The sequence below is a fragment of the Staurois parvus genome, unplaced genomic scaffold (assembly GCF_062004578.1).
Source record: "Staurois parvus isolate SC_StPar_1 unplaced genomic scaffold, SC_StPar_1.0 ptg000170l, whole genome shotgun sequence".
Taxonomy (NCBI): Eukaryota; Metazoa; Chordata; class Amphibia; order Anura; family Ranidae; genus Staurois; species Staurois parvus.
In genome coordinates, this window is record NW_028317966.1 from 2557384 (window position 1) to 2582646 (window position 25263).

General features: G+C 41.2%; 1 protein-coding gene across 4 annotated transcripts in view; it reads right to left on the minus strand.

The window, feature by feature from the left end:
• Nucleotides 1-12649: 12649 nt before the first annotated feature.
• The window catches only part of GRID1 (glutamate ionotropic receptor delta type subunit 1), a 1483898-nt gene continuing 1471284 nt past the window's right edge, over nucleotides 12650-25263 (minus strand). The window contains exon 16 of one of the 4 annotated variants that reach the window (XM_089676479.1): nucleotides 12650-13640. In XM_089676479.1, the coding sequence (XP_089532605.1) occupies nucleotides 13215-13640 (426 nt within the window). In that variant the 3' untranslated portion in view covers nucleotides 12650-13214. The remainder of the gene's footprint in view (nucleotides 13641-25263) is intronic. The other 3 variants (XM_089676480.1, XR_016312597.1, XM_089676482.1) reach the window with 3 other exon arrangements.

Sequence of the window (25263 nt, forward strand, 5' to 3'; positions counted from 1 at the left end):
AGTGATCTTGATATGTTCGCTGGTCTGAAGAGGTTATTTCCGCTTGTAGTAGAGGTGTTCGATGGAAAGGAGGTTGATGTGAGCAACTGGTGGAATGAGGTGGGTACTACTGTGTAACGGGGGAACAGAAACATACATGACTCAAGAAAGGAGTCATGTTGACGAAAAACTTGAAATTTAGAAATGATCGGTTAGGGGCTGTCTGTCAGCCTTTAATGGTTTTGAAATGATACCCAGTGTGTCGGGTGTTAGGGATTTTTGGTTCAGGACTATTCTGCTTCCATTTTTTGTGGTTGGGTTGAAGTGGATTGGTGGGAGTCCATGGGTAGGATGTTCCATGTCTTCAGGAGTTCTATGCCTGCTACTAGGTTTTTGACCGCGTAGAGCCTTCCTTGATGCTTAACGAGAGCTTTGTGGGGAAACCCCATTGGTAGCAGATACCATGGTTCCGCAGTGCTTTGGTTATGGTAATAAGTTTCTTGCGGTTGAGAAGTATAGCTTTGGATAGATCTGCAAACAATTTTATATTCGCCTGAGAAGCCGGAATTGAGGTAGGGTTTCTAGCAGCCGTCATGATTTTTTCCTTCACGTGGTAGAAGTGCACACACGCTAGGATATCTCTAGGTATGGCGGCCAGTAGGAACGATGGTTTTGGTATCCTGTGTGCGTGGTCTATGGCAAGTTCCACGTCCGTTAGAGAAGGGATGAGGTGTTTCATGTATTGCTGGATGTAAGGTACTGTGTAAGGTACCTGTAGTGATAGTTTCCGGTATTCCGCAGAATTTAATATTGTTGCGCCTGGAGCGGTCTTCTAGGTCTGCCAACTTTAGGTTCATTTGTTCTATGTCAGCTCCGTGGTCTGTGTGGGCGTCTATGAGGTCATTGTGTGCCATGAACATTTCCCTCATTCTGTTCTCAATATGGCGAATGCGTCGGTCCTGATTTTGTACCGCGGATGAGATTTGCAATATAGTTGCTGTCAGGTCATCATGTAGTGTTTGTCGCAGGGATAGTAGCATATTTTTCATTGAAATTTCAATGATAGGATGGTCAGAAGCAGGAAAGTTTTCAATTAAAGATGGAGTAGAAATGGCAGTAATTGTATGAGGAGAAAAAGGTTGCAGGTCAGAATCAGATTGTATGTCTAGTCTGGGTCTGGACTTAGCAGGACTACTTGTAGAAGGAGACAGGGGCAGAGAGGACTCACCCGGGTCTCCTGGGTATAGTGGTGCCTTGAGCCTGGGGTCTGTGTGCTGCGCTGTGTCTCCCTCTGCTTGTGTGAGGAGACTGTCAGCAGAGGAGCCGGCGCCATCTTGGATGCAGGGGCTGAGAGCAGGGAAGAAGCTCATCAGCTTCACTGGCTGCCCTGGTGATCTGCGGCATCAGGGCATGGTCTGGAGGATAGTAAGAGCATTTGTATCCCCTTATGTCTCTGGTGAGAGGCTGCGGTGTGTCTGGGTCTGGTGTGTGCCGCGGTTAGGCTGACGGCGAGACGGAGCTCCCACTCACAAGCTGTCATCCCAGAGCCGGCCGCGCATGCGCCCCCTGGTTCCAATTTAAAGGCCTACTCCAACCAAAATCTTGTTTCTAGTTTTAGACATATTGGTACAGAAAATCCTGTCAAATGTTTATTGTGGTCTGTGCCACCACTGGGGAGATTTTTATCCTAGGAAAGGAAGTTGTAAGGATTGTAAAGGGACAGACTTATTTCAGGGGCAGGTTATTAATACTGTCTCTGTCCTTTTGACCACTATTCCCCCACTTTTTCACCTTGTTGTCTAAGGCTGTCATGGGAAAAAAAAAATGAGGGAAAATCTCCAGAACAGGGCCATAGACAGCAATAAAAAACTTGATGGAAGGGTTTATTTTCCAAAGTTGATAGAAGATTTAAAAGGAGAAGTTGTGGCTGGAGTTCAGCTTTAGGGTGCATTCACACCTTCTGCTTCCAATTAGATGCAAGAACTCCAGCAGGAGTTCCTGTAATTAGTTATGAGAGGCAGCCCCATTGAAAGCAATGGAATGCTGCTGGCTCTCAAAGATAAACATGACCACTCACATGTAATCTCTCATACAGCGATCACATGTGAGTGATCAGCCCTGGACACAGGCTTTCTTCACTTACATGTGATCGCTGCATGAGCAATTGCATGCAAGTGAGTGTGGCTAGCTGCAGGAGCTGGCAATCTCCCACTGCTTTCAATGGGGCTGCCTCTTGCAGCTAGTCACGGGAACCCCAACTGGGATTCTCACATCTAATTGGAGGCCAGGTATTTTGCAAAAGTCAATGCACCCTTAAAGCATTGCAGTGGGCTTTGTGATGTAAATTATCACAAGGAAATCTTACCAGTGAAGTGTACAAAAGACATAACAATACAGCAATTAATTTAGCATACTAATGCCCAGCTTAAACTGAACTATCAGTTTTTAGTGAAGTTGCCCTTTTAATTTGCACATAAAAAGTTACAATTTTAAGCAAAAGTAGAATATTTTAAATTAGTGAAAACTGGTCAATATCACACAAGTGTGTAGAAAGATAAACTTTTATTACATTGATTCTATACCATGCATGTAACAGAAAAAAAAAATACTTGAGAAAGCATGAATGTATGGATTGAAAATAGTGGTGAACATTTTTCAAAGAAAAGGAAATATTTCAATGTATGGAAAAAGCTTTTACCTGTCCTGGGCTAAATGACTTACATTCAGGTTGCCTGATAACCTAAACTGGAAGAAAAACAACCTGACAGTAAACGCTGCAGGCTGGATGTTGAAATATAAGGTACAGGTAATGAATAACAGTAAGTTAAAGCCAAACTCCAAGAAAACAACTAAATGCACATATAAACTACATATAATGGGGTTGTTTTACCTGCCAAAGAATTTGCATTTCTGTCCATCCACTTCTGAAAGTAACAAAGCATTACCATACAGACCAACCAGGCATATAACATCACTTACCATGAAGGAATACAGCGGTGGCCTCTCTTCACCCCCCAACCTTCTGACTGGACAGTGAAATAGCAGCAGCAGACTAACAAATTCCCACTTCTGGCCATTCTGTTCTCTCCTTCTATTAGCATGATCCTTGTAAACAGACATGCATGCAGTACACCTAATTAATTCCAAAATCTGACTCTCCCTCTCTCAGTCTAAATGTTGCTATACAGTATAGGGAGTTATAAGATGCTGAAATTGTGAAAAAGCCAGATTTTTACTTTAGCAACATTAAAAAAATGTGACCGTCTATTAAATTAATACAGAGCAGATTTGACTTGTCTATTATATATGCTTGGAGTTCAGCTTTAAATGAGGGACAAATATAAGCCTTGTAAATTGAAAGATGACTTTGCGATAACTATTAAAAACCTTTGTACATTCCTCCAAGTTGTTCTTGAGTTGTGTTTGCAGTTTAGTGATTTTGTTAATTACATTCCAAAACTAAAGTTTTGCTACGTAGACCTAACTGCTTGCATGTGCATCTACAAGAAGTAGAAATTCAAGTAATTCCAGGCATTAATGACAATTTTCTTGTGCATCCACAGCATTAAAAATAAAATCAGGCAAAAGTGGATTGTACAGGACAATAAAAAAGCAACCTCCAGACATTAGAACTTAAAATACAAAATTCCTGAATATTAAACATTATTTAAAAAATATATAACTGGTGTGTTGTATTGCTAAAAACAATGCAATGGAGCCGTTTTTAATTTTAGACATTTCCCTAAATAAAATGTATCTAACTTTAACAATTAAATCTATCACATATTAGTTTTTTTTATTTCTTTTACACTATAGCGAAATTTGTTACTATTGTAAAAATCACCAACCAACTCCCTGTTAAAACAGGATGTGGTAAAGATTATACATTTTAAAATGTAAGCAAAAGTATACTTTTATTTTGAATTTTATATCTAAAAGCTTTAAACATAATATATCATCTCCCATAAAAATAGATACATTTACATCCATCGAAAATGTAGTTCTTGCAAGTAAGCATAAATTAATCACATCTTGAAAAGAAAGCTGAAAAGAAAATGTAATAATGTTAGCTGTTCTTTACTGGTGTTATAAAGTTTGCTATAGTTTTTTCATGTTGGTTACATCTATGTTTCTAAGCTCATGGGATCTATAGACACAGGAATGTGTGCTTGGCATGCGTATGCACTTTTTTTTTTATATAAGGACTATGTCCACCCAAATACATTTTAAATTATAGGTGGATGCTGGCGGGCTGAATTGCCCACTGCATTCCTTTATCAATTGGGAACAGCTTGGAAGGTGAGCTATCCTTGTTGGAATTCTCACTCCTGCGTCTCTTGCATTTTTTTTTTAAATAAATAGAATAGAATAGAATGTGATAGAATAGAAACCTTCAGTATTGCTGTGGCAACCCAGTGGCTGAGGTACACAGATCTTACCACTAGAGATCCTGGGAGAAAAACAAAGCTGGCAAGCAATTCATCCTTATAAAAATCCACCCTAAACTGAAATTATAATTTTAAGTGGAATTACATTTTAATCAAATATCATTCTAAACAGTGTACTAAAAACACAACAGTGTACTAACTTAGTTCAAAAGGAACCTACAGGAACAAAAACAGAAGCTGCCATTGTTGACTTGATTTTGAAGGCATATGCATGGGGCAATCATCTTAGATATACATGTATGGTGAAGCTGTGCTTTCTTTCAATACCAAATCATGTGCAAGGGAAAAAATATTTTTTAAAAAATGGCTGAATGATTGAAGTGAACACAGATTTTTATATATATTGTGGCAGTGCGGTATCCTGCCACGGTGGAAAGCACGATGGAGACCCAGGATTCTCAACCATAGAGGTTGAGGGGCTCCAGGCAGATCTCCTAATGCAGAGGAAACTGGTTTATCAGTTTCCTCTTTGGTTGGTAAAGCCTGTTTTGGGACCTGTAGCCTGGAGATTTCTTAGAGATTTGGGAGGGATGAAATCTCCAATCCTGGGCCCATATTTTGGGAGCAGCCAGCGTGCTGATTGCACAGGTGTGTGCAGGCCTTTTAGGGGAGGCCAGGCCATGATTCTGGGCTCCACCCCGGCAGCTAGGAGTCAGCAGGGCTCCACCCCGGCAAACGGAGTCAGGAGGGCTCCAGCCTGGCAGACGGGAGGTCTCTGCTTTGGAGGCAGGTGGAAGCCAGACTAGCTGTGTGCTAGTGGTCATAATTTGGGAAGAGTCTGCAGGAGACAGACAGTGAGCTGTGTAGCTGAAAGAGCCAGAAGGCTGAATTTGTTTGATCGTGGATACCCCTGTGTGGGAAGCATTTGTGTTATGTGAACTTTCATTTAAATAAAAGTGGGCAAAAAGGCCCTTAAAGAAGCGAGTGCCGTGTGCTTTGAAGAAGCTCTACCACTAATAAGCGAGTTCCCACAATATATATATATATATATATATATATATATATATATATATATATATATATATATAATGTCCATATATACTTGGACACAGGCACAATTTTAGTTTTCTTCAGGTATTTACCAAAACATATTCAAACTATAGTTATATAATGGATATGGGCTGAAAGTGCATACTCTCAGGTTTAATTTGAGGATATGTACATCCAAGTTGGAGGAAGGATTTATGAATTACATCTCTTCAGAGTAGCCATTCCCCCTTTTTCAAGGGACCAAAAGTAATAGAATCAATTCCAGACCTTTTACTCGCTTAACTGATGAAAAAATAACAAAAGAGTAGCCCACACCTGGCCATGAAACAGTGTTTTGATTCAATTGTCCTAAGTGTGGTATTTGCATTTGGAATCTATTGCTTTGAACCTACATCATGTGTTCAAAGGAGCTGTCCATGCAAGTGAAACAGACCATTGTAAGGCTTCAAAAATTAAATAAATCCATCAAATAGATATCAGCCAAGTTAGGAGTGGCCAAAGCAACAGTTTGGTACATTATGAAGGAAGAAGAATGCACTGGTGAGCTCAGCAACATAAAAAGGCATGGATGTCCATGGAAGACAACAGTGGTGGATGATCGCAGGGTCCTCTATGGAAAAAAACTGATTCACAACATTCAGACAAGTGAAGGACACTCTCCAGGAGGTGGGCGTATCATTGTCAACGTCTAGAATCAAGAGAAGACTTCACGAGAGCAAATACAGAGGGTTCACAACAAGGTGCAAACCATTCATAAACCTGAAGAATAGAAAAGCCAGATTAGTCTTTGCCCAAAAAAATCTAAAAAAGCCAGACCAATTCTGGAAAAGCATTCTTTGTTCGGATGAAACTAAGATTAATCTGTACTGGAATGATGGAAGAAAAAAGTGTGGAGAAGGCTTGGAACAGCTCATGATCCAAAGCACACAACGTCATCTGTAAAACATGGTGAAGGCAGTGTGATGGCATGGGCATGCATGGCTTCCAGTGGCACTGGGTCATTGGTGTTTATTGATGATGTGACAGAAGACAGAAGCAGCTGGGTGAATTCTGCAGTGTTTAGAGATATACTGTCAGCCCAGATTTAGCCAAGGGCAGCAAAATTGATTTGACAGCGTTTCACATAACAGATGGACAATGATCCAAAACACACTGCAAAAGCAACCCAGGAGCACTGGAAAGAAAAGAAGTGGAATATTCTGCAATGACTGAGTCAATCACCTGATCTCAACCCAATTGAGATTCGGATGTATCAGAATTCCAAATTACAAAAATAACAAATTGAAATGAATCGAAAATAACAAAACAAAATTTGGCCAAAATTTTAAAACAAATTCTAAGTCGAAAACAAATTTAAAAACAGATTTGAAAAGTCGAACAAACATTTGAAAACAAATTTAAAGCAGAGCTCCACCCAAAAGGGGAAGTTCTTCTTTAAGGACTGGTCCCCCACTCCCTGTTAAGGATTGGCACCTTTGGAGATTGGGGGGGCGGGCAAGTACCCGAAATTGACAGGTACCCACTCCCATTTCCTCTGTGATCAACTAGGAGATTGGAAGTGGAAGTTGTCTTTCCCCCTCCCTCCTCATAGTCTTCTGGGACACATGGCAGGTCCCAGAAGACTACAGGACCATTCACAAAGCCCAGTGCTGCTCATGCATGCACAGTGAGCAGTGAAGCCGCAAGTTGTCACAGCCGGGTACCCACACTGAAGATGCTGGTGCCGGGAACAAAGGGTGGCGAGTGAAACAGGCTGCGGGAGGCACCACAAGATCAAGGAACAGGTAGGTGTCAGTTTTTTAAAAGTCAGCAGCTACAGTTTTTGTAGCTGCTGACTTTTATTTATTTTTTATTTTCAAATCTACACGTGTATGGTCAGCTTAACTTTTTGAATTTGGTCGAATGTTTTCAAATTTGGTTGAAATCTTTTTGATTTCAAACGACTTTTCAAATTTTGTTGAATCAATTTTGAATTTAGCTGAACCAATTTCAAATGTGAACTACTATTCAAATTTGGTGGAAATATTTTTGAATTGAATTTGAATATGAATTACCGAAACGAATACCGAAAATGAATTGAACAAATTTACTGAATCCAACTAAACAAAAATTTTTGAATCGAAACAAAACAAATATTTTTGGTTTGCACATGTCTACAGGAGAAGGGCCTTAGTGAGAGAGGTGACCAAGAACCTGGTGGTCCCACTGACTGAGCTTCAGAGATCCTGTGTAGAAATGGGACAAAGTTACAGAAGGGTAACCATCACTGCAGCCCTCCATCAATCTGGCCTTTATGGCAAGGTGGCTAGATAGAAGCCTCTCCTCAGTGTAAAACAGATAAAAGCCTGCTTGGAGTTTGCAAAAAAGCACCCTAAGAACTCTCAGATTGTGAGGAACTAGAACCTCTGGTCTGATGAAACCAAGATTGAACCAGGCACCACTCATCACCTGTCCAATACATCCCAACAGTGAAGCATTGTGGTGTAAGCATCATGCTGTAGGGGGTATTTTTCAGCAGCAGGGACTGGGAGACTGATCAGGGTTGAGGGAAATTGGATTTGGAGCAATATACAGAGATAATCTCAATGAAAACCTGTTCTACAGCACTCTGGACCTCAGACTGGACCAAAGATTCACCTTACAACATTAGAATGATCCTATGCACACAGCCAAGACAACACAGGAGTGACTTAGAGACAACTCTGTGAATGTCCTAGAGTGGCACAGCTAGAGCCCTGACTTGAACCCTATTGAACATCCCTGGAGAGGCCTGAAAATGTCTGTCCACCGATGGTCCCCAACCAACCTGACTGATCTTGAAAGGATTTGCAAAGAAGAATGGCAGAAACTATCCTAATCCAGGTGTACAAAGCTTGTCCTGCCATGCCCAAAAAGACTGCAGGCTGTAATTGCAGCCAGGCTGTAATTGCTTCAACAATGTACTGAGTAAAAGGTCTGAATACTTAAAGACCGCCAGAAAGAAATAAAAAAAAAACAAAGTCCCCTGCAAGGTAATGTCATAATGTGCTAGTATATATTGCATACTAGCACATTATGTAAAACGTACCTTAAAATGAAGCCCTCCAGCGGCATGCTGTCACCACTGCAGAGGCTTCCATCTTCACCAGGTCCTTCTTCTGGGTTCTCCAGCCTCCTGACAGGTCAGGCCATGATGACGTCACTCCCATGCATGCACATGGGAGTCCCAGGCCACTGCACACAGCTCTGAAGGAACGGCACAGGTATGCCATTTCTTCAGAGTGCAAGCGCCGGCTTTAGGAAAGAGAGAATATCTCCTAAGATGTGCACATTTAGGAGATATTCGTTTTACCTACAGGTAAGATTTATTATAAGCTTACCTATAGGTAAAATTTTAAAAAAATTAGTTTACTACCACTTTAAGTACATATGATATTTCAGTTTTTCCTTTTTAATAAATTCACAGACATTTCTAAAATTCTGTTTTCACTTTGTTATTATATGGAGTAGTGAAAGTAGATTAATGAGAAAAAAAATGAATTTAAACGATTATAGTATCAATCCGAAACATAACAAAACTGAAAAAAATTAAGGGGATTTGAATACTTTATGAATGATATACACTCACGGGCCTCTTTAATAGGTACACCTGTTCAATTGCTTGGTAATACAAATTTCTAATCAGCCAATCAGATGGCAGTACTCAGTGCATTTAGACATGGTGAAGATGACTTGCAGAAGTTCAAACTGAGCATCAGAATGGGGAAGATAAGGGATTTATGTGACTTGAATGTAGTATGGTTGTTGGTGCCAGATGGGCTGGTCTGAGTATTTCAAAAACTGCTGACCTACTGGGATTTTCATGCACAACCAATTCTATGATTTACAAAGAATGGTCTGAAAAAGAGAAAATATCCAGTGAGTAGCAGTCGTGTGGAAGAAAATGCCTTGTTGATATCAGAGGTCAGAGGAGAATGGGCAGACTGGTTCAAAATGATAGAAAGGCAACAGTAACTCAAATAACCACTTGTTACAACCAAGGTATGCAGAATACCATCTCTGAATGCACAACACATCAAACCTTGAATAAGATGGACTACAGCAGCAGAAGACCACATCAGGTGCCACTTCTGTCAACTAAGAACAGGAAAGGGAGGCTACAATCCACACAGGCTCACCAAGATTGGACATTAGAAGATTGGAAAAATGTTACCATGTCTGATGAGTCTCGATCTCAGCGGCGACATTCAGATGGTAGGATCAATATTTGGTGTAAATAACATAAAAGCATGGATCCATCCTACCTTGTATCAGCGGTTCAGGCTGCTGGTGTAATGATGTGGGGGATATTTTCTTGGCAGACTTTGGGTTCCTTAATGCCAACTGAGCATTGTTTAAATGCCATGGCCTACCTGAATATTGCTGCTGACCATGTCCATCCCTTTATGATTACAGCTTTCCCATTTTCTGATGGCTTCTTCCAGCAGGATAATGCACCATGTCACAAAGCTCAAATCATCTCAAACTGGTTTTTTGAACATTACAATGAGTTTACTGTACTCCAATGGCCTCCACAGCCAACAGATTTCAATCTAATAGAGCACCTTTGGGATGTGGTGGAATGGGAGATACGCATCATGGATGTGCAGCCAGAAAATCTGCAGCAACTGCAAGATGCTATCATGTCAATATGGACCAAAATCTCTGAGGAATGTTTCCAATACCTTGTTGAATCTATGCCACAAAGAATGAAGGCAGTTCTGAAGGCAAAAGGAGGTTCAACCTGGTACTAGCAATGTGTACCTAACAAATTGGCTGGAGAGTGTGTGTATATATATTTTTTGTTTGTTTTGTTTTGTTTTTAGTAGACAGTGGGGTTAATATTATGCCCAAACATATGCACTGAAAAATGAAGGATGAGAATAACATCCCTGGGTAACAAGTAAGCAACGGCAGCCATATATTTTTATCCTGACACATTCTTTTACATTCACATTTAGTCGTATGCTTCTCTTTATATGAAAGTAACTCGAAAATTATACACTGTAACATGAATGTCTAGAAGCAGATAAGAATATATGAGTATTCCCTGGAAACAAAGATTTACAAGCAATTTTTCTGAAATATGACATTTACATAATTTGGCTGTTAAAAAGCCAAAGGAAAAAAAACTATTAGTGTAATATAGTAAACACTCTTTTTCAGAAAAAGAAAATAAGAAAAAAAAACCCAGGAATGAATAAATACATTATACAGAAATATCTCTAATATATATATACATATTCACATACATCGTTAAAGATGTAAGTATTTTCAGTGTGGAAATCCCGTAATAGTCACTTGTGCACCTGATTTCCTTTACTCACCTACTTCTTTCGGTGCTTATTACACACCATGGTGAATAATATTTCATTTGAAATTGGTCACATTACAATATCACTATGCAATCTCCTATAAAGTATAAGTATTTATCAAGAACTATGGAGAGTGAGGGCCAACCTGAACAATTCATTATATTCATCTCGAAGAAAGGACCCATTCACACTACATAGTTGTTGATAATAAACATAACAGAGATGTACAAACACATTGTAATTTGCGAGAGCATCTTTAGACATGGGTAAGGCTTCAGCTAGGATTGCAACAATGTTAGGGATGAGAACCAATTTTTAGCTCTCATGGCTTATTGTAAGAGATAAGTGATATAAAGAGAACTATCTCCAATTGTTTTATTTGCATTTGTAAATTATGGCTAAAAGTCTATTCATAAATATTTTTCGACATGATTCACAGTTTTCATCCAACATTCACACATTTTTCTTACTGAATTCTGTTGGAAAAATGTGTGACTTCTGGGTGAAAGTTGTGTGAATCTTGGTAAAATATAATAAATAGGCCTCTATGTTGAACTTTTCTAATTCATAATAACAATAACCTTAAATATATTAAATGTCTATCCATAATGTTGATCGCGTGTTGACTGGTTATTTGTTGACATGTACATATCCTTCTAAGGTTTTAGTCTCCAAATGAAGTTTATAATTCATCAGTTATTTATCCCTATAATGAAACAAACAGGGTTGGATTTCCATTCATTGGGGCATGTAGGTCATTACAGTTAAGAGCAACATCTTTCTGCTAGGATCGCCTCTTTTAGACTTGTCCAAACCTGGCTAAGAATAGCGACATAGTAAAAATAAACTCTTTATGAGATTTATGAGATATTCACTGCCAATGATGGAAAATATATGTAGCCAATGACTATACAAGACATTTTTTTTCTTTGCTACCTGTAGGAACAAGCCTACTGTGCCTTATCAAAAATTCACCCCTGTTACAGCAACCAGACTGAAACAGCTTTTAGCAGCCAAGGTTGCCCATAGATAGGTAGATGTGCAATGATTACTTTACCCAAGATAATGTGCCACCTGCTGGCTCCCTGACACGATTTGGAGTGTAGGTGGAAAAATGATTGTTTTCTATAGAGAATACAATGAATATTGATCCCTTACAGAGGTTTTTCAACATATTGTAAAACCTTTGTGAACAATATAAAATGCTTACTACAGTCAATTGCTCATTATCAATGAAGAGTTAGGTCACACACTGCCCAGCCATCATGCACAATAGTTCAAATGGTCACAAGACTGCTATGAATATAAGGCTGTGTATGGCTAGTCTTCATGTAGTCAGGCTAAAAAAAAGAAAAAAAAAAAAGATTGGTTGGTGTGCATCACTTTTTTTTTTACACTGGATTAATAAAGTCAAAGTCAGTCTTCAACTGTCATTTGTAAATATATACAACTCTGACAATGTAAAGGTCTAAAAAAGCTCATTAACCTACCCCAAAACATTCCCTTGAAGTATGTCTTTTTTTATCAGTTAAATTGTTTAATACAGAGAACGTCTGAAATCTTTTAAGAGCTGAAATTACGAAAAAAAAGAATGTACATTTTATAAATGTGCTATTTCAAAAGTTCTGTGTATGAACAGGAAGTTATGTTTTGCTTAGTGGCAAGAAGTGTACTTGAGAACTCAGGACACAAGTGCAAACTGTGTGTTCCATCAACTAACTTTCTCATTTATAAATCATCAGTGCCAACCAACATTTCATTGTACGCGCTACAAAAAAAGATGATTACAGGTTTCGCTCAACAGATTTTTCTTTCCACCTCTAACCTCTCCATTTCCCACCAAAGATATCATAGATCCTGCCAATTGTAAAGGTTAAATCAAAAGGCCACACAGCACGGTACACATAAAATACAATTTAATAAACCAGTGCTTTAACCTAGAAATTTTGTGGAGATTCAATCCCAGATACTTCGTGTTAGAAGGAAACATTTCAGTTGTAATTTAACTGACTCTTTCCATTTTATTTTAGCACACAACTATCGTTTATACTAATGCTGGTCTCTAAATTGTTTTTCGGCCTATTAAAATGAAATGCAGTGACTAGAGCATTGTTTGTAATTGTGTGATAGTCGAGGCATTAAATGAACCCAACTGAAAATGAAACACGTCGAAAGGCTAATGGCCTTCTGTCCCAGTCACAGGTCTTCTTTGGCACTTGAGAAGGGTCACAAGTAAGTTGCTGTTTTATTCATATAGAACAAAATTTACAAAGCCATTCATACATTTTTTTTGTTTGTTTTACTGACTTCAAAAAATGGGAATATTCAAAATACACTTTTACCCCACTTCATTCTTTTGTTATTTACAGATATGTACAAGAAAAATGTAAGAGTTTTTGTTTTTTTCTGTTTTTTTTTAGTTGTATTAAAAAGCTTTGCAGGTTTTTTCTTCCTTTTTTTATAACTATATAGATGTTCCATGAGAAGGCTCAATGGCTTCTGGAATTGGTCCCCCTGGCATGGACTGGAATGATATTGGCATGGGCGTTTTCACGGGACTCTGACGAAACAGTCCTCCATTTGGCGATCTGTGTTTACATTGTATAGAGGGCATGGTTGCTGAGCTGCTAAGAGGTAAGGGTAAGTTACTGCTTGAAATAGAAGTAAGTGTTCTACCACCACCATGACTCGACTGTTCGGGTAAAAAGGTGGTGACTGAAAGTTGAGTATTCTGATATTCCCGAACTGGCTCAAGGGTTTGACTAGATGGCATACCGATTTCCAGTGCTGATATTTCAATAGATGCAGTGGATATTTGTTTATGAGCCATATCTTCATCAATTAAGCTGTTCATTCTTCGGTGAACTTGCTCCAAGTTAACTTCTTTATCCTAGGAATTAAAGAGAAAATGTCAGGACCTAGGTGCATCAAACACAAATGGCATCAATATATTTAGTACTTATATTAATTCAATAAAATGGCTTTCTAAAGGATTGCAAAGTTAGTATCAATGTAATACAGTGTATAAAAACAGTTTATTAGACATATTTTGTAACAGTAAAATTAAAGAGACTATGTGACGTTACCCATTTTGTGCAAAGTGCTTACATTCACCTTACCTCTTCTCCCCCAGCACTTTGCAGTCCTAAACCAGTGTAAGCTTTGTGTCATATGGGGTCACTACTTACACAGGTTTGATACTGTTACTCCCTCCTTCACACCACAGCATAACCCCTACTGCCTAAGCTGGAGAGATCCTCTGGCCAGGGTTATCAACATCAATACAGACTCAGTTGAAAATGAAGGATCTCATTAAACAGCGTGTGAACCCTAACAATGAATTTTGTTTTATGAGTCCCTTTTGGTCTGCTGGACATACTGTTAAAAGTGTTTTTTAAAAATAATTTTTGATCTTATCAGAAACCTTTATAGCTTATAACATCCTTTGTCCACTGCCTGTGCTGCATTTTATCAGTTACAAGGTGCAAGGTATCTCTGATGACTACAGCAACCATACCATTTAAGTTATGGAGAAGAGGAGGTAATTTCTGTAGTCCTATCCTTTTTCTTTTGTTCTAAAAGTATGTTACTGGTATTAAAATAAAGGAAAAAAGTCTGAAAAAGGAAAACTAATGTAGCCACCACACCCAAGGACTAGTAAGCTATACTATATATTTTTTTGGGAGGAGGGGGCTTAGATACACTTTAAAAATACTTCCATGTAAAGAATACATTATATTGCCTAAAGTATTGGGACACCCCTCCAAATCACTGGATTTAAGTGTTCCAATTACCTCCATGGCCACAGGTGTATAAAATAAAGCACCTGGGCATACAGACTGTTTCTAAAAACATTTGTGAAAGAATGGGTTGCTCTCAGGAGCTCAGTGAATTCAAGCGTGGTATTGTGATAGGTTGCCACCTGTGCAATAAGTCCACCTGTGAAATTTCCTTGCTACTAAATACTCCACTATCAACTGTTAGTGGTGCTATAACAAAGTGGAAGTAACTGGGAACAACAGAAACTCAGCCACGAAGTGCTAGGCCATGAAAAATGACAGAGCGGGGTCAGCCCATGCTGAAGCACACAGTGCGTAGAAGTCAGCAACTGTCTGCAGAGTCAATAACTAAAGTCGGCCAAACTTATTTTGCTATTTATTGTTCTGCTATAAATTAGCAGAACAACAATGCGTAGAGAGCTTCACTGAATGGGTTTCCATGGCTGAGCAGCTGCATCCATGCCTTACATCACCAAGTGCAATGCAAAGTGTCGGATACAGCCGTGTAAAAGCATGCCACCACTGGACTTACACTTCCCTGTCTGGCAATCTGATGGACATGCCTGGCTTTGGCGGTTGCCAGGAGATTGTTACTTTCCTGACTGCATTGTGCCAAGTGTATAGTTTGGTGGAGGGGGGATAATGGTGTGGGATTGTTTTTCAGAGGATAGACTTGGCCCCTTACTTCCAGTGAAGGAAACTCTTAAGGTGTCAGTATGTCAAGACATTTTGGACAATTTCATGCACCCAAGTTTGGGGATGGCCCCTTCCTGTTCCAACATGACTACACACAAAGCAAGGTACATAAAGACATGGATGAACAAGTTTGTGGTGGAGGAACTTGACTGGCCTGCAAAAAGTCCTGACCTCAACCTGAAAGAACACCTTTGGGATGAATTAGTGTGGAGACTGCGAGCCAAGACTTCTTGTGGGACATCATTGCCTGACCTCACAAAAGTACTTCTGGAAAAATGGTCAAACATTCCCATTGACACATTCCTAAACCTTGTGGACAGCCTTCCCAGAAGAGTTGAACCTGTTATAGCTCCAAAGGGTGGACTAACTCAATATTGAACTCTACAGACTAAGACTGGGATGCCATTAAAGTTCATGTGCATGTAACGGCAAGGTTCCCAATACTTTTGGCAATGGAGTGTATTCTAATTTGCCAGTATACCATACGCTTATATAACTTTGAAGCTACATTATCCTCTCCTTCTTAGTATCAAAAAGAAGCATAACTTAATCAGTTTGTATTGCTAAGTGCAGACAAATTTATGACAAAGGGGACTTCCTCTATGTGAAGCATCAGATGGTAGGTGAAAATCTCTGACTCAAGGGCCAAAACAGTGCTGTAACTCTTAGGAGTGACAACAATTTCACTGTCTGAAATTTTTATTAAGCCTGGACATGCCAGATGCCATCTAAGTCTTTGACTACAGATTTTGTGATTCATGGCAGATGTAAACTGGGTTGAGTTGAATAACCTCAATAAAAATTGTTTAAGGAAATCTATTTGATACTAACAGTGGTGAGGCAGTTGCCGAATAATTAGTTTATTGTTAGTTACAGGTTAAACTCCAGCCACAACCTTTTATTTAGGTTTGGCTAGAGTGGGTAAGGGTTGCAGTCTCCTTTAGGTTTTGCAGGCCTTGTATATATGTTTACTGTAACAAACTTGTACACTGACAGGTTTCAGTGATCTGGGCTGTTAGCATTTTACATTTTTAAACTTCTAAATGTTTTTACCTTGGGCTTCTTTAGTGCTTAGGTATGCAGGTTTTGCTGTTCATACATAGGTTCAAAAATATATTTGGAAGAAACTCTTAAAAGGTAACTCCACTTTTGTGGGGAAATAAAGGCAAATAAAACAAAACATATACAGTATAGCATATACAATTGCTACACAAGTCATATTGTAATTGAATGTTACTAAAATTACTTTTCCTTTTATACCTTCAATGCTGTAATTTTCTGTAAAATGCATTATAGCAATCTGCACAGACCCCCCCCCCCTCCATTCATGTCATTTCCTGCTTGTGTGATTGGCTAACTGATGTTCCCAGAATTCTGCACTAAGATGCAAGTCAGATTTTTTGGCATCCTCTGCAACAAAATGTAATTTTAGGTGAGATACTCCCAAAGGAAAGTCATGTCTTAAGGGATTTAGACACTGCCACTTTCTGTATTAGAACCATGTTATATTATAGTCATTCTCATTCACTTTGCACATGGACACAGACAAACAAACAGCTATTTCCGCAGAACAACAAAGGGTAGAAATCTGTAACAAAGTTTGTTAAAATCCTTGCAATGTACATAGATCACCTAGTGGGGATTGCTTTTTTTCTCAAAAAAGTGGAGTTACTCTTTCACTTGCAACCAAACCAAATTTGAAAGGATCAGGACCATGTTTTGCACGACTGTAAATTTTACTCATGTTTACTCATTTCCACTCCTAAATTATAAGGGGAGGAGACAAATGACTGGATCAGGATTTTACTCAGGTCTCTTAAAATTCTACATTGGCAAATAATATGTTTAATATTTGCCTAAATATTTGCTAATACCCAAAACTTTTGAATTTGAATATAATATATATATATATATATATATATAATATACATTTTTTTTTAATTTCAAGTACTTATTTACGTAGCGTTTTACATATACAGTATATTGTACATTCACATCAGTTCGTAACCTTCAAGGGGCATACAATCTAAGGTCCCCAAATTGCATGCATACATACACATACTAGGGCCAATTTAGACAGGATCCAATTAATCTACCATCATGTCTTTGGAGTGTGGTAGGAAACTGGAGTATCCGGAGGAAACCCAAGCAGGCACAGGGAGAGCATGCAAACTCCAGACAGGTGGTGCCGCGGTTGGGATTTGAACCAACGACCCTAGTACTGCCAGGCAGAAGTGCTAACCATTTAGTAACATAATGAAAAGAGATGCGATTGAGGGATGCTATGTGTCACCTTACATACTTACATATGTACAAATTAAAGGAACACTTTGAAAACACATCAGATCTCAATGGGGACAAATATCATGCTAGATATCTATACTGATATGGACTGGGTAATGTGTTAGGAATGTAAGGATGCCCCATCGTTTGATGGAAATGAAAATTATCAACCTACAGAGGACTGAATTCAAAAACACCCCGAAAATCAAAGTGAAAAAAATTATCTAGCCGGCTAGTCCATTTTGCTGAAATTTCATTGCAGCAACTCAAAATGGTACTCAGTAGTTTGTATGGCCTCCAGATACTTGTATACATGCCTGACAATGTCAGGGCTGCTGGATGGTGTCCTGGGGTATTTCCTCCCAGAACTGGACCAGCTCCTGGACAGTCTGAGGTGCAACCTGGCGGCATTGGATGGACCGAAACTTGATATCTCAGAGGCGTTCTATTGGATTTAGGTCAGGCGAGCGTGGGGGCCATTCAATGGTATCAATTCCTTCATCTTCCAGGAACTGCCTGCATACTCTCGCCACATGAGGCATGGCATTGTCGTGCACCAGGAGGAACCCAGAACCCACTGCACAAGCTTAGGATCTGACAATGGGTCCAAAGATTTCTTCCCGATACAGTCAGGGTGCCATTGTCTAGCCTGTAGAGGTCAGGCCCTTATGCCACCCTCATGAAGTCTGTTTCTGATTGTTTGGTCAGAAACATTCACACCAGTGGCTAGCTGGAGGTAATTTTATAGGGCTCTGGCAGTACTCATCCTGTTCATCTTTGCACAAATGAGCAGAAACCAGTCATGCTGATGGGTTAAAGACCTCCTGCGGCCCTGTTACAAGAGAAACTGCCTGTCACCTAGAATCTCCTCCATGCTCTTGAGACAGTGCTGGGAGACACAGCAAATCTTCCGGAAATAGCATGTATTGATGTGCCATCCAGGAGGAGTTAGACTGCCGGTAAACCTCTGTAGGGTCCAGGTATCGCCTCATGCTACCAGTAGTGACACTGGCCCTAGTCAAACGTAAAACTAGTGAAAAACAGTCAGAAAAGATGAGTAGGGGAAAGAATTTGAGTGGCCTCCACCTGTAAAACCATTCCTGTTTGGGGTTGTCTCATTGTTGCCCATCTAGTGCACCTGTTGTTAATTGTATTAACACCAAAGCAGGTGCAACTGATTAACAACACCCTCTACTACTTAACTGACCAGATCAATATCCCAGGAGTTTAACTGACTTACTAATGCTATACCTCTTCATATACTGTGGTCTTAATTCTAAATTTCCAGAGCCTCCATAGTAGGAGCACATATAAGAATGAATAAATTAAGGGCAGGTATGCCTGGAGGGAGCCCACCCCTCCTTAAAGGCACAGGGACACATGTTGACCAGCAAGAGCACAATGACAGTGTATATATATTGTGGGAACTCGCTTCAACGTGGTAAAGCTTTGTTAATGCACACAGCAACTCGCTTATTTTTCAGGGCCTTTTTAGCCCACTTTTATTTAAATGAAAGTCCCGTAACATAAAGGTTTCCCACGCAGGGGTTTCCACCATCACACAAATTAAACAACGATTCAGCCTCCTGGCTTACACACAGTTCAATGTCTGTCTCCTGCAGACTCTTCCCAAATTATAGCCACTAGCACACAGCTAGTCTGGCTTCCACCTTACTCCAAGGCAGAGACCTCCCGTCTGCCAGGGTGGAGCCCTGCTGACTCCTAGCTGCCGGGGTGGAGTGGTGGAGCCCAGAACCCTGGTCCTGACTCTCTCTAAAGGCCTGCACACACCTGTGCAATCAGTCTCCTGTCCTATCCCAAAACCTGGTCCCAGGATTGGAGATTTCATCCCTCCCATATCTCTTTGAAATCTCCAGGCTCCAGATCCCAAAACAGACCTTACAAACAAAGGAGGAAAGTGAAAAGCCACTTTCCTCCATATCAAACACTTACCCTGGAGCCCCTCAACCTGCCTTGTTGAGAATCCAGGGTGACAGATCGCCACACTGTCACATATCCCCCCCCTTTGTTTTGATCCCGTAGGGGGCAGAACACACAACTTATCTCTTCTGGCACCTCTGTGCCAGCTCTCACTTACAGGGGTCCAATCTGGTCTGACCATACCTTTCCTAAAGGGGAACTCTACCCAATGACTCCTTTGGTGTCTATCCCCAAGCCCCATTGTCACTCTGCTATGGGCTCTAATCAGACCTTCCCTATTCTTTTTCCGGGTGCACTTCCATAAACACTTTCTCTCTTGAAATCCTAACAGGGTCCCCCTGGCCTTTCTATTGACCTTTCTGCCCCTTTGCTTCAGGTTCCAAGGTTTCCTAATACCTCTCTCAGTATTACTGTCCCAAGGCTGTAGGGGAACTATTTCTACTGTATTTGTACCAGGACCACCCCCTGATTTCTTGTACCTCTAGCTATCAAACCTGCATGACTCATTACCACAGCATTCAGTTTACCATGAATGGTTATATTCCAGTCAATATTACACCTTTCAATACCTTTTGCAGTATTTGTTAGGACAGTGTCTGCAGAGGGCACACACACCATAGGGTAGCCATCACCCACGTGAACCTCACAAAATGCCACTTCACCAGATGTCATGCACTCTGCAAGCAGCTGTCCAACCATTTTAACTTTTCCTACACCACTTGGATCTGTATCCAAACCCGGTACAGATGAGATCTCTTTTGATCTATTTTGCCAGTTTTCACATACCATTTCTCCCTGTATTTCAGGTGTCTTATCAGACCTGCTACATAAAGCTCTTTTTGGCCCAATGACCCTGATTTCTTGATGCACATCCGTTTGAGCCCTGGTCAGGATCTCTGCTGTTCTCGGGTCCATGCTCGGCCCTTCCATCTCATGTGGTTTGTCCACTGGTGCAGTCAACACGCCCTTCACTGACAACTGACCAGCACCATCCTGGACCATAGCAGCAGAAATGCTTCCCACCTGGCTGTTAGGAGGTGAAACCTTTTTTGACTCATTTTCCTTTTCTCCAAAACATTTCTCATATATCACATTTACAGGTAATCCAGCGGCATACCCTGATACAACTTTTAACACCATCAACAAATTCAGAAATAAACCACTTTCTTGTTCCCGTTTGATATGTACAGCCAGCCATTCGGTGCTCCACCTAGTGGTACTCCGCAGTACCAGACCATCTGACTGTGGAGGAGGCACCTCAATATACATTGGTTGTACATTCCAAAGTTCAAGCATCTCCTTTAATACTTTGGTTACAACCCAACCACTTGACTCTAAACCTAAGACCTTCCTGACCATATTTAGGGCACTGGGAACGCTGAGAGACTCACCTGCTGAGACTTGAGAAGTTGAAATTTTTAAAGGGACATCCTCCAAGCTGGAGATAGCCACAGCCTGGTGCTCCACCAGAGCGCTGCCATGTGCTGGGCTCACTCTCAAAGTCTCAGATTCAGCATCCACAAGCTGCCCCCGATCATTCCCAGTGACAACATCATTTTGACACTCCATGCCAACATCACTTTTGTGGGTCACAGACAAAGTCTCTGCTGTATGCATGCCCTTATATAACGGCTGTTCTATAGATCCTCCTGCTGGCACAGCAGAAACAGTGTCCACCTTATTAATTTGCATAAAAACCTCATCTATCAATGAGATTAGCCTTTTACCCCAACTATCCCAATCCATTGTATATGTGCTCAATTCACCAGTGTTCCTCAGCACCGATCCATCCGCCCAAGGAGACACATAAGAATAGACGGGCTTAGTTGCAGATCCATTGCACAAATTACTCTGGATCACGTCTGACTTGGGTAACCCCTGTTTTCCCACTGCAGGTTGCAATACCTCACATCCACCACTTTGCTCTGGTGATACTTCCTGAATTACACCCACACTTGCATTTTTCCCAGGCTGCATTAACCCGCTGTTCTCCTGAACACTTTCAGTAATATTAGGCTGCACCAACACACTCCTATGACAAGGTGCAGTTCCACTCTGCTCCACCAGAGTGACATCGCAGTTGTCCAGGGCAACCTCCGGCTCCAATACACGGAGACCCCTGGAGATGTCCAAGGACACATGTGCTGTCTTACCACCAGTTGCTATGGGAAATGACCCATCTTTAATTACAGATTTTGCACTGCAAGAGCTTAGGGTTTTCCCAACAACAGAACATTTCACATCATCAACAACATCAGCATTTGTAGCTCTTGTGGGCTGTACTAGCCTACTACCAACCTGTGACTGGCACACATTAGTGACATCACTTGCTTTTTGAGAACCATGCACAGGTTTTACTTCAACCCCTAACTCCCCACTGTACAAGGCACTGCACAGGGAAAAGTCACTCTCAAAAGCACATTCAGTGGCCCAACTAACTGGGGTCACTCCTACATCAGAATGGACAGTCTCATAACCAGTCCTTCTCAACATGACAGTCCCAGCCATGGTTTTATCACACACAGTCTTACCCACCACAGTAGTAGGTGTCGCCATCTTCATTTGAGTGCGTCGTCTCATAAACGCATCCTCAACTGCACTTTCCTTGGCAACTTTTCCCTTGCCCCAAGGTGAAGTAACAGACGCCCCCATAGGCTCCATGGACTCTCTGGCACCCCCTGCAGGCCCAACAGGAACTTCCTCCCTGTTGCCATAGGCGGCTGCCAACATTTTCAAACAAGAATCTGGGCTTGATGTTGTAGACATTTGCCCAGTATCAGCGGTATTCCAGAGTCTGGGACAGGAAAAGATCCCATGCCCCCACTGACCACATTCCACGCAGGGTATATTTCTACACTTCTCTTTATTGGGATACTGAGCCACATCTCCAATGGAGCTCCTCCTTCCAGGCAATATTTTTTCTCCGGTCGCCATGGGAGATTGCACTCTCCAAGCAGACCTTCGCTGGCTAACACGCTGTATTGGCTCCTCTTGATGCCACTTGCCATGATCCTTGTACGACATAGCCCCCCGTACACAGACAGCCCGACTGGCCTCCTCTGTGTTGCTATGGGCCTTCACTCTTGGTCCTGGCCTCTGGTCAGCCCCTCTCCTTGCACTGAAGGTTGGCTTGCGCTCCTCTTTAGGTTGGTTCAATGCTGCCAGGTGCCACTTGCACCAGTCCACAGCAGACTCACCCACATCTAAATTTCCCGGCTTGGCTGGGGCATGCGGTATATAACCCCCTAGCCACAGGGCTCTATCTCTCGCTTCAGCAAATATTGCTTCCTTTTTCTGTTTTGACCGCCCCATGTTAGCAGTCATGCACACAGCAGTGTGTTACACAGTTCAGCAACACCATGGAACACTGTCTCTTTAAGGCAAAGTCCTTTTCTTTAGCAGGTTCTCCTCACCTGCACACACAGATAGTGCAGACTTATGCACCAAACACAGTTCATATAGCAAATGAACTTACTTCAATCGCCGGGATCTCCAATTCTGCCCGCATTCTCCACCATATATGGGAACTCGCTTCAACGTGGTAGAGCTTTGTTAATGCACACAGCAACTCGCTTATTTTTCAGGGCCTTTTTAGCCCACTTTTATTTAAATGAAAGTCCCGTAACATAAAGGTTTCCCACGCAGGGGTTTCCACCATCACACAAATTAAACAACGATTCAGCCTCCTGGCTTACACACAGTTCAATGTCTGTCTCCTGCAGACTCTTCCCAAATTATAGCCACTAGCACACAGCTAGTCTGGCTTCCACCTGACTCCAAGGCAGAGACCTCCCGTCTGCCAGGGTGGAGCTCTGCTGACTCCTAGCTGCCGGGGTGGAGAGGTGGAGCCCAGAACCCTGGTCCTGACTCTCTCTAAAGGCCTGCACACACCTGTGCAATCAGTCTCCTGGCCTATCCCAAAACCTGGTCCCAGGATTGGAGATTTCATCCCTCCCAGATCTCTTTGAAATCTCCAGGCTCCAGATCCCAAAACAGACCTTACAAACAAAGGAGGAAAGTGAAAAGCCACTTTCCTCCATATCAAACACTTACCCTGGAGCCCCTCAACCTGCCTTGTTGAGAATCCAGGGTGACAGATCGCCACACTGTCACAATATATATATATATATATATATATATATAATATATATTTATACACACACACTATAAACACAGCTTAGCACAGAAATCCAAGATGAAATTACATTGCTTATTCTTTGAATTATTTAGATGCTATACTTTTAAGGTGTATTGTTTAAGGAAGTTATTTTGTTTGTTTATGATTTTATTCTGTAAACATATTCTGTTTGCGGATGTCAGAGGATGTGATATGAATGGGGCTTGTGGCATAGACTCAAAGCACTTGAGCACCAATGCTACAGTAAAGATTTATGCTGTTTTAAAAGTCAAATGTGCTTCAAACAGTTGCAGAACTGTTGTATCTTTGCACAAACAAATGATGAACAACACAAGTATTTGCTTTTGATTGTCTTTTTCTGATGTACCGATATTGTCAGTTATGTCTTTTCATGCTCCACACTCTCATGGTTATATTAACGCCTTTCTGTGTGGCCTCTCAGTGGGTGGGCCTCATTGTCCAGAGACTGTATATATGCATACCTAATGATAAACAAAGCTTTGCTAATAGTGCCTGCCCTGTGCACTCCCGATACAGTTTCTTGCAGCTAACGGAAAGAGGTTATGATTAAGCAGGAGATCATGTGAAATGTGTTAACAGGTCCTGTATTCATGTCCTGGTGTTTTGTGTGTCCTATGGATCAATAAATACACACTATATTCATCTATCCTCCGGTGTGCAGCTGACCCTTCTTCCTATTGCATTGTGTGTGGTGGTGAGCCAGAGCCTGAACCTGTTGTGGATTGATCTGGATTGTTTGCCTGAGCGGTATACCTCTGTTCTTTGCACGGAAAGATCCAGATCACTATTTGCAATCGGGAGCTTTTTGATCATGTGACCACTGTGATAGCCAATCACAATTTTCACATGATCAGAAACCACGTCACACCTCCTGGCATCTCAAACTCCTTAAGGGGTTAAAACTTTTTCTTGTAACTAAAGAGATTTCAGTAAAATATTGTGTGAGATTGGTATTTGTGAACTGTCACTTAACTATTTTATATTTTACAGCTATATATACTATATGCTGTGTGTGTATATATATATATATATATATATATATATACATACACACACTATATACTGTGTATCTGTGTGTGTATATGATAATGTTCGTCCATCATGTTCGAAGATGACCTTGACATCTAACAGGTAGTGGTCTGTCCACGGTGTGTCCGTAGGTGGCTGGTAAGGCGTATACGGGCACAAAATGTTCTGCCACATGTCGGGCAGACATATGTGGGTACCACCAGGGGCGGACTGACAAGGGATCATGGGGTCCCTGTGTCCTTGCCCAAATTCAAAAAAGCCTATGAAAAAGGTACCAGGGGCATCTCATGGGGCCCCCTACTGACCCCGGGCCCTCAGGCAGTGCCCAAGTTTCCAAATGGTCAGTCTGCCCCTTGGTATCACTATTGCAGCTCTGGCTTTGCGGAGTGCTCGCTTCCCTTGTGCTATGGTTTTTATTCTCTCCTCAAATGTTTGGCAGCCTTGGTGGATCAACGTGTGCCATTTCGAATTGATCTTGTGCCAGGGTTTCCCTGGAGGTGATGTCAATATCCAGGGACTTGAAGGAGTCTTTAAATGCAGTGGTCTGGCATCCTTGCATCATGGCCTGCCTAGCGAGTCTGGGCTTTCATCAGCAGGGTGTGAACTGATGGCAGGCATGGTCTGGA